Raw genomic sequence first — 11,343 nt, forward strand, 5'->3', positions numbered from 1 at the left:
TCTCTCTCTCTCTCCTCTCTCTCTCTCTCTCTCTGGTGTGTGTGTGTGTTTATATGCTTATGGTGAATTTCTGTACAAGTACACATGCACATTTGCACTTTTGTGCATGCATAGATGTGCATATCTGTGTGTGAATTGTGTGTTTGTACTGGTGTGCTGTGGGTACATTTTTGAACCCCTGAATATTTATGGATATTTTCTATAGATGTGTTTCTCTGTATATTCACACCTGTATGTGCTGGAGTCTCTGTGTATATACATTTACGTTTACCTGTGTCTTTACCCATATGGATGTAGGTGTGTCGGTGTATGACTATGTTCAGGTTTATGTTTGTATATATACCAGATACAACATGGCTTCAGGAGTAAAAAACCAGTATACATATTCTACATATTCTCTCTCTAAGGGGTTTGAGGCAATAAGACAGGGATGAGGCATAGTCCTAGACAGTGGGTTGGGGAGAAACTATACATAAGCCCTTCGAACATGGAAGTCTTTGGCAATTGATTAATATGCCCTGGAGCCTATAGCACCCTACTGATGCTGGATCCCAGGGCTGTCTTGGTGAAGGGATCTTTGCCTTAGTGCCTAATCATGACATAGAATCAGGTCAAGAGGTAGAGTAGCCTAGGAGTGGGGTATCATTGAACAGTGCATTGAACAGTGAACTAAGTGGACCCTTAATTCAATGCTTCTAAAGAGACAGTGGAACTGTTGCAGGGGATGAGAGGATAAGCAGTAAGGAAGATATTTTAGGGGTACATCACTCTCCTGATGCATTCTCCCTCCTTCCCTCCCTCCCTCCCTCCCCCCATCCTCCCTCCCTCCCTTCTTCCCTTCCTCCCTCCCCCTCTCCTTCTCCTCCTCCTCCTCTTCCTCCTTCTCCTCCTCTCCTTCCCTTACAGAATGGACTCTAGGTAGCCCAACACCCTGATGTACAAAACCACAGGCAGAGGTTTGTGTGTGTGTGTGTGTGTGTGGGGACAAGCTCTTTGACTAGAGCCTCTTTAGGGCAGACCTGGGCTAGTAAAATGCTTCACAAATCTCTGGCACTGCTCTTGAGTATTTCACTCTACCTTTATGTAGTAATCTTGCTGTCTGTTTAACACCTTCCACTCTTGTTTAGCTCTTGATTAAAAGGCAAATAGTTTTGAGAGAAGACACTCCCCAGAAGCTATCCCCAGGAGGTTAACTGGTAACTTGCTGAGAACAGGTGTTGTGTGACGGGACACAGAAGGGAAGGGTGTGGAACTGTCAGGGTACGGTGGAAATCTGGGCGAGAGAAGGGAAGCAGACTGCTGGTCCACTGTCTTCTTTTTCTAGGGACTCGAGAGGACAGCACTGGTATTCCTTCAGTAAGCTGGCTCTGTAATGTGTCCCTGTGTCTGCCTAACACAGGTCTGGGCACAAGATAATTCTTACAGTTCTCCAGCTCTTGGTTTCCCTGCCACTGGGAGTCTGTGTGTCTTACCCTGCCTAGTTGCTTCATTTAGAATCTACTCATGACTACAGCAAGATCTTGCTTAGCCCAGGTAACATAAGTAGATAAATCAACATTAAAAGATGAGCCAACAAATGTCTTGACTTTCCCCTAATACATATCCCACAGAAGCCAACATTTCTCACTCTAGCATCACAAATCTCTGGGTTCATGTCAGTTCCTCTTCCATTCCTTAATTTTATGCAGCCTTGGTTTCTTTTGTAAAATGATGATTCAATTAAGTAATGCCTGTCATACATTGAGCCCGCAGCTTGCCAAAGGTGAGCCTCTCCACCACAGTGTGCATGTTGAGCAATGTAGTCTTGAGAGTGAACATAGATTCCAGCTCTAGTTCCAAGAACTGTCTATTTGTTTTTCTTCCAAACAAGGTTAATAACAAACCACAGAACCCCTCCCCCCTAGGTGTGGTCAGAGCCTGTGTGACCACGTTAGGGATGGCGCTGAGTAAACCACAGTATATCAGGTACAAGCTGGCGATTGTAATTTCTACTATTAGCTGGCATCTAGCACATAGAAGTGGACTTGTTTTGGACAAGGGGAGTACAGCGTGGAGTTTACACACTTATTGATGGCCCAGAAGAGGCTCAGGTACCCGGGGGAGAATTACCCTAGCCTGGGGTACAGGATCCTCTTAGGATACAGTGTCTCCATCTTCTTCTAGGGAGCATCTTGGTGAACTCAGCCTCGGCATAAGGGGGTTGTGTGCCTCCTTCTTGGAGGCTGCGTTCTTTCCTTTGCTGATGTCTCTGCTGGAGAGGTGAAGCCTGGCCAGGTCTCTGGATACTATCCAGGACTTGACATTGCTACTAGGGAGACAATACCCCATCACCCATAATGATGGGGCTGTGAGAAAGCAGAGGGAAGGTTGATGAAGCTGGTGGGTGGGGATCATTGGGGTTGGGTCTGTGTGAACACTCCTGTGGTCCTCCTAGACTATCCTTCCCCCACATCTTTCTGTACCTTCGGTGAGGGACCAGCCCTCTGTCTACATGCATGCTCATCTCTGCTAAGCTTTCAGCATTGTGCCCATGTTTAAGAGGCAGATTGACCCTGATACTAATTAAACTTATACCTCAGGCTCACTCATTTGCATGAACTTTTCTGATACTTAGTTATATATTCTTTTAAAAGAGATGCCCCCGGCTGTATGACAGCACTTGCCTGTAAATCCCAATAGTGGGGAAGAGTTGAGTTGAGGGAGGAGAACTGTAAATTTAGGCCAGCCAGAAATACATAGGAAAGTCTTTTCATCAAAACCAACCAACCAACCAACCAACCAACCAACCAACCAACCAACCAACCAGCCAGCCAGCCAGTCAACCAACCAACCAACCAACCAACCAACCAACCAACCAACCAACCAACTAACCAACCAACCAACCAAATAAACAAGCCAAACCAAAAGAGCCTCTCAAGCTGCTTCTTCCCTACACCTTGATCTGTCCTTGAGCTTTGCCCTCTACAATTTAGAGCTTCCTCTACATCTTCTGTTTTCTTTAAAGACTCAAAAAGGAGATGGGACACCTGGGCAATGGAGACAGGACACCTGTGTCCTCTCATGGCCCCTCACAATGGCACAAGGCAAGCCATTTTTCATTTTTAGCCTCGGGGTTAGTGATCTATAAGCAAGAATGCTGCACATGATGGTTTATGAGGCTTCTTTAGCTTCTCACTGTTAGGATCCTGTGAAAACAGGCCTGGCTGACCTGGCCAAATGCTCACAGGATATTGGATCTTACTGGGCCTTCCCACTTCTTTTTGAAACAGTTTCATGGGTCCCAGGCTGGGTTCAAACTTATTGTGTTGTCAAGGATGAATTTGAACTTTTGATCCTCCATGTCTACCTCCTGAGTGCTGGGATTACAAATGTGTACCATCGTGCCTGGCTTATGAAGTCTTGCAGGTTGGCCCTAGGGCTGACATGATAGACAACACACTCTACCTGCTCAACTACATCCCCAGCCCCTAACTGTGGCTTTACCAACAATGCCGTAAACTAGGACAGCTGATGTCCTGGGGCATGGTGCTAGGTTTAAAAACTGCCTCTTGTCAGTCATGTATGTGTGTGTCTTCTGTCTAGATTCTGGAGGAGGGTTCAGATGTGTGGATGTGTGAGGACCTCATGGGAGAATAAAGGTCTATTCCTCAGCTTGAGCTTGAGACTCAGGGTGAGGCAAGGAAAAATCCACTGACAGTCACACCTTCTATTTCCTGCTGAAGCGGGACTTGGCCATATCAGAAATTTATATTGCAGAGTTTATATTGCATTTCCCTGGGCTCTCCTAAAGTAGGGCCTGCATTCCTGGGAAAGCTCACTGTTGGGCATCATGGGAAGGCAGGGAAAGGCAACTGACACAGAAGAGTAGACACCTAGAGAGTTCATTCCTCCTTCTCTTAAAAACACAACAAAAACAAAAACACCCCCACAACCCCACCCCCCAGAAATCTACCTTATAGGATTATTTTAAGGGTGCAAAGAGATAATGTGTATGGGAGTCCCTGGTATGTGGTAGGTTCTATGGATGTAACCTTAGCTACCATTTTCTCTATCCTTTGGAAATGGATGGATGCTTGGGACCCAGGGAAGCAGATGGGAGGCATGCAAGGGGTAAAGGCAAGATTCAGGTCTTAGCGGGAAGCACTGCCTGTCTGCTGAACAGTGAGGGCCTAGATACCTGGTCTTTGGGGTGAACATCAGAAATAAGAGCCCCTCTTCTCCCCCTCCCACCTCTGTCTGTTGAGATAGAGTGGCCTGTTGAAGGTTCTGCAGCCCTAGGATAAGCATGGCACCCTGGGAAGAGGCCCTAGTGACCAATAGAATAGGCTCCCGAGTCTGTGGACTGCTTCTCTACAGTGGCCTGATCACTGGTGAACACTGGGTTGGCTGAAGCAGTACCCTTCAGTGTTGTCTCGGTCACCTGCAAGCAGAAGGGTTGGCATTGTCATATCTGACACTGGGCAGGAACTTCCAGTGTGACCTATTTGACAGAATCAGCTGTGGGGTTGGGGGACAGCTAATCATTAGGGAGATAGAATAAATCTCTGGGGACCTAGAACTTTGCATGCACTCCAAGGGTAAACTGTAACCCAGGTCATCACCAGGCAGGATCCGTTCTGCCCTAGAAGTGGACACATTGACAACAATAACCCACAGAGCTATCCCTCCCAATAAAGCCGGTGGCTTTGTGCATGCTAGAGAAGCACTAGACCCCTGAGCTACAACCAGCCCCAACCCTCCAGAGTTCATTCTTAGTTGAAGCCTCTCTTGGACCCCATAGACTAATGGAAGCCCACTGAACCTCTGGACACCCTGGAGAGTAAGTCATGGAGAGTCCCCAAGGTCCAGCAGCCCTCCCTGCCCACTTTCCTGCACTTCTCAGCCTCTTCCCCAACTTACCTCCTCAAACTTCCTGGCTTTGTAGTGATCAGCCCCTTTGAGGAAATTGAGCAGGATGATGTCACAGAGAACAGTCCCCTGGAGGAAGAGGAACAGTGTAAGCTCAAACAGCAGCTTGGAGCTGGCCAGGGCTCGCATGGCCTCTTCACTGCCTAGCTCTTGGCTAGGACTACCTTCAGCGGACAGATGGCTGAAGCATTGTTGGGGGAGGGGACATGTAGGGGCTGAGTCTTCCAGACAGACCTGATTGTGCAGCTCTTCTCAGAGAAGGCCCAGAAGCTATGCAGGATTCTCTATGGCCTACCTTTCTAGCTCCTAAGAAACATCACCGAATAACATGCACAGAGGGTGTGGTGGGAGAAGCAGAGGGGGCTGGGGAGGAGTCCCTGGGAGTGGCCTTTGTCCCCACCTTTCCCCAAGGTTCTATTCCTCATTAAGGAATCCTAGGACAGTGGAAACATGGAGTCTCCCCCTTCCTTCATGGTGAGAAGCAGGAATTTTTTTTTTTTTTTATAAGTGGAATTACCTGAAAACCGGAAGGAGGTCTCTGGAGGCCACGAGCCTTGGGAGGTAATGTCGAGAAATGCCCAGACCAGGGCTACTTAGCAGCAGGTGTTGGAGGCCAGAGGGAGGGCTTAGCTGAGCTGCTTGGTAGCATTGTGCCTGGTTGGGCCCCACCCTCGCTGCCCTGTGAGAGTCTGGAAACTCTCTGGTAAGTGGAACTTACCACTCCCACGGAAGTGAAGGCAGCCACCGAGCTGATGATGGTGGGAATGATGTTGAACTTGCCAGCCTGTATGCACAAAGACCAAGTCATATAGACAGGGCACAACAGGGAGGACTGAGGATCAACTTGGACTCCCTGCCAGAGAGGCTGTGGAGCCTGGAGGGGTTCTGGTGGGTGAAAGGGTTCCACCCTACATAATATAGGAAGCTGATGGGGGAATATGGCCAGTTGGCCAGTGGAAGACCCTCACCCCCAGAGAGCCTCTTCTGGGCTCAAGTGCAGGTCTGGGAAGCTTCCCCTGCTCCCCTCATCTGATGGGTCCCAGGACTCACATTCCCGTATACCAGCACATCAAAACGGATGCCAAAAGCCTTCAGGAGCGTGCGGTACTCGCTGCCATTCTCCATCTTGTAGTATTTGGCAAACCTGAGGCCAGAGGTGAAAATGGGTGTGCCTATGGACTCTCCTGCCTGAACTCTTATGGTTTTTTAGAGTTCCACAGTCATTACCAAGCAACTGATAGTTGGTAAGATGCCTGCCATAGTTCTTCCTGGACCGATACCATGGAGATTTCAACAAGCAGATTCCTGGGTCGTACCAAATTGTACAGAATCAGCATCTTTGTTGGTGAGGATCAAGACTCTGCCATTTTAAAACAATTTGCCTACATGGTTTGTGTGTGTGCACATGTGTATGTTTGTATGTAACGGCAGGTGTGGCTGTCATGGCCTATGCGTGTGGGTAGCTTGAAGTCAACATCAGATCAGTTCGGTGATTATTTTCCACTTTATCTTCTGAGACAGTGTTTCTCACTAAATTGGGAACTTATCAGTTGGCTAGACTGGCTGGTTAAAGAGACCCTGGAAACCCCTTAGCTCCACCTTCCCAGCTCTGGAATTGTAAAAACAAAACAAAACAAAAAAACCATATGTGGCTTTTAAAAACATGAGTGTGGGGGACTGAATTCAGGCCTTTATGCTTGAGCAACAAGTATACTCTACCCACTAAGCCATCTCTGAAAACCTCTCTCCCCAAGATTTTTATGAGCATAAAAGCTTGGACTGCAGCTAACCACGGCTGGCCCTAGGGTTCTTCAGGTCTACTTGCTTGGGTATCACAGGACCCAACTTTAACCTACTCGGGCTCAGAACCTGACTCATAGAACCACGCACCAGCAATTTAGCCTTCCTGAGACTCAGCAGCTGCAGCTTGAGTGGCAACAGTCCTGCACCACAGAGTTGCTGTGAGACTCAAAAGCACATGTGTCAGTGCTGTAGGACAGCCCTGGGCACGGGAAACATTTACTGTGGTTGGCCATTGTTATTTGCTGAAGAATTATGTTTATAGATAACTGAGAAAAGTGTTTCTGGATCCCTCACCGCCTGCTACCCTCGCCTGTGTCCCATGGCGAAGGGAAACAATTCATACTTTTGGAGGATGTCTGCGAGGTTAAATGACTCACGCAGGATTTCCCACTGGAACTCGGCCTACATCTGCCCCAGTCCTTTGCTCCTCAGTTTTGGCTGCTGAGATGAGCTGGGGACTTAGAGGAATGATCACATTTCACCCCCACCTGGGACTCAGGTGGCACCCATACAGAAGGGTGGTGCTCACCCCATTTTGCAGATGCCTATGGCAGGGAAGGGAATTGTCTGTGGCTTTGCAGCTCCTAAGTGCTGGTCTTAGAACTGGAATTGCATTGGACTTCTGGACTCTAAATCAAATACGCTCTCCCTATGCGGCTCTGCCTTCATGGGCCAGTACCAAGGCAGAATTCCACTACTGTGAAATGGCTTTCTGATGTCAGGACTAAGTAGTGTAATGGAAATAAGAGTTCCGGAAAGCTGGGCAGTGGTGGCACACACCTTTAATTCCAGCATTCTGGAGCTAGGCGGACCTCTGTGAGCTCCAGGCCTGTCTCCTCTACAGAGCTAGTCTCAGGATAGAGAAGGCTACACAAAGAAACCCTGTTGCAGAGAGGGGTTGGGGAGGACAAACAGACAGCCAACAGACAAACAAACAAAGCAAAAACAACCAACCAAACAACAACGAAACCAAACAAAGCGCCCAGAAAGTTCTAAGTGTAAAGCCAAAGACGTTCTCATTCAGTGCTGGGTTCTCTGAGTCTTCCCAGTCAGCACAGATCCCCAGGCCTCTGTCTGCTGGTAAAGGGGTGTGTTGGGTGGTGGGGGGAGGGTCAGAGAACTCAGTCCCTGAGTGTGTGCAGTGGTAGAGGCTGCATCTCTCTCCCAGGGATGTCCACACTTACAACTGTACAGATGGAAGAAGAAGAAAGCGCGCAGCCCAAGTGAGCCAGAGCTGGAGGAGAGGTGTGGAAGGAAGGGCATGGTGCAATGTTAGGAATATCAGCCACTGCTCTGGCTGACCTGGGAACTCTCTTGTCAGCAGAAATGAGTCTGGATCCCATAGTTGTCACCTGCAAATAGCGTGGCTTTTATTGTTTCTTAGTCCTCGGGGATTCCGTGTCTATAAAAATAGGGGTGCTTGTGTCCTGTCGATGCTCTGTTGGCAGCAGTGGGTGAATACTCACTGACACCGACTCTCTGAGGTGTGCACTGTTAAGAATCCCATGTCAGCGATTGGATTGTGTCTACTGGACACTGTCCCTCTCTGCCCCATCTCTGCCCAGCTCCCGGCCCAGGGTGCCTGTCTCTTGCTGTTGCTGTCAAGCACTCTGCTTAGCTCTTAGTTGGGTTCATCCACCAGGAAGTATCAGCAGGTGCACAGAAAGGACAGGGCGTGCAGTCAGTCTGCTTAGCTCCCCACAGGCCAATGGCTTACAGAACAGTTTCAGCCTCATCGACATTCTGGGCTTTTCTCCCTTTGCGTGCCCATGCCAGCCCCAGCATAACAGCTTCCACAGGCTGCCAACCTTGGGGTCCTTCACTATGTATACTCCTCTTGCTCCATGTGTACCCTTGTGCAGTGTTTCATGCAATTGCATCTTTTAAGGCAGTCCATGCCCCCTTGGTTCCTATCCTAGGTGCTTCCATTTTACAGAAGAGGAAGCTCTGGCCCAGACGACTCTGTCACGATCAAGCAGCAGCAGTACAGGAAAGTTCAGGTAGCAGATTTCTGGCCCTGCCTGTGCCTGGGCAAGGCCTGAGTGCTAAACCTGCTGAGGAAGACTGAGAACCATTCAGTGGAAATATTCTCAGGGGTGACTGACTCAAAGGTGATCCCTGTGGGCTCTGCAGTTGAAGGGGCAGAGTAAGGGAAGGCAGGAGTCTCTCTCTCCAGAGAGTGAGACCCAGGGGAAAATGAAAGTGACCCAGTAGGGATGCTGAATGAAGCAGAGTCACTGAGCTGGAAGGAGGGCCTGGAGGTCAGGGAAAGGGTGTGAGGAACAAGACCATCTTTAACTTGGGTAAGTTATGTCTGGGCAACTCTGGCATGCTATGTCTCCCACTGGGTAACGGTGGGAGCGTGCTTCACAGGTCAAGGCAAAGCAGAATGAATTCCACTCCAAAGCAGCAGGAGGATGATGGAATGGACAAAAGGAAGGGGACTGTTTTTATGTCCGTGATGAGACACAAGAACCTGGGATTCCAAGGAGACCTCCAGGGAGATCTTGAAGAAGTTAGGAAAAGAAGTACTTGAGATGGGTAGAAGATTTTAGAAACCTGCGGCTCTCAGGCTAGCTTGAGGGTCTGAGCAGGTCATAACCATCTCAGCACCCACTAAATATAGAGATCCACAAATATATGCAGAGTACCTCAGTTAACCTCATGAATAATGCACTATTGTTGACCCATTTTATAGGTTTGGAGAGAGAAGAGCAGGTGACTTGCTTGAGTCTGATGACTTCTGATTCTATGACTCCACAGCCCAAACTTGGAATCTCTGAACCATCTGTCTTTAGCTAGCTGTTAAGGATACAGGCACCCTGGTACAAGATCTCAGAACCCTTCGAAATTCTATGTTCTCATACAATGGGAGAATTCAAGACCCTTGTCACAGATGTTGTACTCACGGCAACTGGGCATGGGGAGTCGGGATGAATCACAGATATTCTTGGCTGGGCAGAGGTCGGGCCTGTGGACCTGTGGCCTTCATGCCCAGCCTACACCTGCATCCATGACAAATGCTCTGACATGGACTCAGAGAACAAGAAGTTGGCATCCTAGGCTCCACTGGTTAAATTTATCCTGGGAAGGAATGTGAAGGGAACAGGGAGAAAAATCAGAGCAGGCTTGGTTTTCTTCCAGCACCTGCCTTCCAAGAGGCAATAAGCGTGGTAAGATCATTACATTATCTCACCAGCCACCCACCCTCAAGGAGGCTTGGCAGGGAAGGCATCTCTTCTTGTTGGGAGGGGGAACTGCAGAGCTTACAGGGGAGGGTCTAGGCTGAAGACGGGTGTAGCCCTGGAGTCTAGACTCTGCTCCAGGGAAACCAATGGAGATCACAGAAGTCATCACATCCCTGTGACAGGGGATGGCTCAAGTTATAAGGGCTTGGGGTATCTTCTCTTTTGAGGCACACTTGGATATTATTGGTGCTCCATCATTGGCTCTTATGATGGAACGTGGATGGAGGTGAGGCTTGTTACCTGATTCAGTGCAGTGTACCTTACCAGGATCAATTAATGAGGCTGTCCTGGAGGAGACTGAATAAAGATGGCAGCAGGCTAGAGCCCAGAATGACTGCCCAGAGCTCTCCAACCTCACTGAGCCACAATGTTAAGCCACTGATGAGAAGAGAGGGCTGTTTGTTACAGCAGCTAGCAACGACTTACCCTGACTGTTACAACCCTCCCCACTGGTTTAGTCACTGAGAAGACTGAGGCACATTTCGAAGAGCTTTTTCCAAAGGACAAAGAAGGAGTTAGAGTTGGGATGGGCTAGATCAGAGGGGTCATTCCTAGGAATAAGCTCTCTAAAAGTTCCAAGAGCCGAGAGCACCACTTGGCTCTTTTTAAATTAGCATTTTGTCCCTGAGCATGTCACTCATCCTCTCTGAGACTTTTTCCTTTACTGAAAAAGGAGGGTGGGAGGAAACTGTGGAGAGAATGAGTTAAGAGTGAATTTCTTATCTTAAGGCCAAGATAAAGAATACTATCTACAGGTTGGAGAGATGGCTCCATGGTAAAGAGCACTGACTGTCCTTCCAGAGGTCCTGAGTTCAATTCCCAGCAACCACGTGGTGGCTCACAACCATCTGTAATGGGATCATATGCTCTCTTCTGGTGTGTCTGAAGACAGCTACAGTGTACTCATATAAATAAAATAAATTAATTTTTAAAAAAAGTCTAAGCCATAAAAGCCAATAGTTGCGAGAGTGAAGCTGGAATTTAAAAATATGGCTGGTCTTCCCTGAAATGCATGCTGGAACTGAATCTCCATGACAAGATATTAAGAAGTGGTATTGGCAGGACCTTTAAGAAGTGATTAGGCCCTACCCTCATGAATCTCTGTTTCTGTGATTAATGAAGAAATGGGTTAAAGGGTTGTAGCAAGAGCAGATGTGCTGGGGCCAGGAAGATGTCTCAGCAGTTAAGAGTACTTGCTGCTCATGCAGAGAACCCAGGTCTGGTTCCCAGCACCCACATGCTGGCTCACAACTCTCCATAACTCCATTTCCAGGAGATCTGACTTCCTCTTCTGACTTCCACAGATACCAGGACTCATATGGTATCACATTACATATACATATACACATACACATACACATACACACACACACACACACACACA

At 48.3% G+C, this 11,343-nt stretch overlaps 1 protein-coding gene across 1 annotated transcript in view; it reads right to left on the reverse strand.

The window, feature by feature from the left end:
• Positions 1-3,880: 3,880 nt before the first annotated feature.
• The window catches only part of P2rx3 (purinergic receptor P2X 3), a 39,676-nt gene continuing 32,213 nt past the window's right edge, over positions 3,881-11,343 (reverse strand). Inside the window, exons 9-12 of the mRNA XM_021185567.2 lie at positions 5,959-6,052; positions 5,627-5,692; positions 4,900-4,977; positions 3,881-4,420 (exon numbers count right to left, since the gene is read on the reverse strand). Coding sequence (XP_021041226.1) covers positions 4,307-4,420; positions 4,900-4,977; positions 5,627-5,692; positions 5,959-6,052 — 352 coding nt within the window. The 3' untranslated portion in view covers positions 3,881-4,306. The remainder of the gene's footprint in view (positions 4,421-4,899; positions 4,978-5,626; positions 5,693-5,958; positions 6,053-11,343) is intronic.

The sequence above is a fragment of the Mus caroli genome, chromosome 2, assembly GCF_900094665.2.
Source record: "Mus caroli chromosome 2, CAROLI_EIJ_v1.1, whole genome shotgun sequence".
In the NCBI taxonomy this organism is placed as follows: Eukaryota; Metazoa; Chordata; class Mammalia; order Rodentia; family Muridae; genus Mus; species Mus caroli.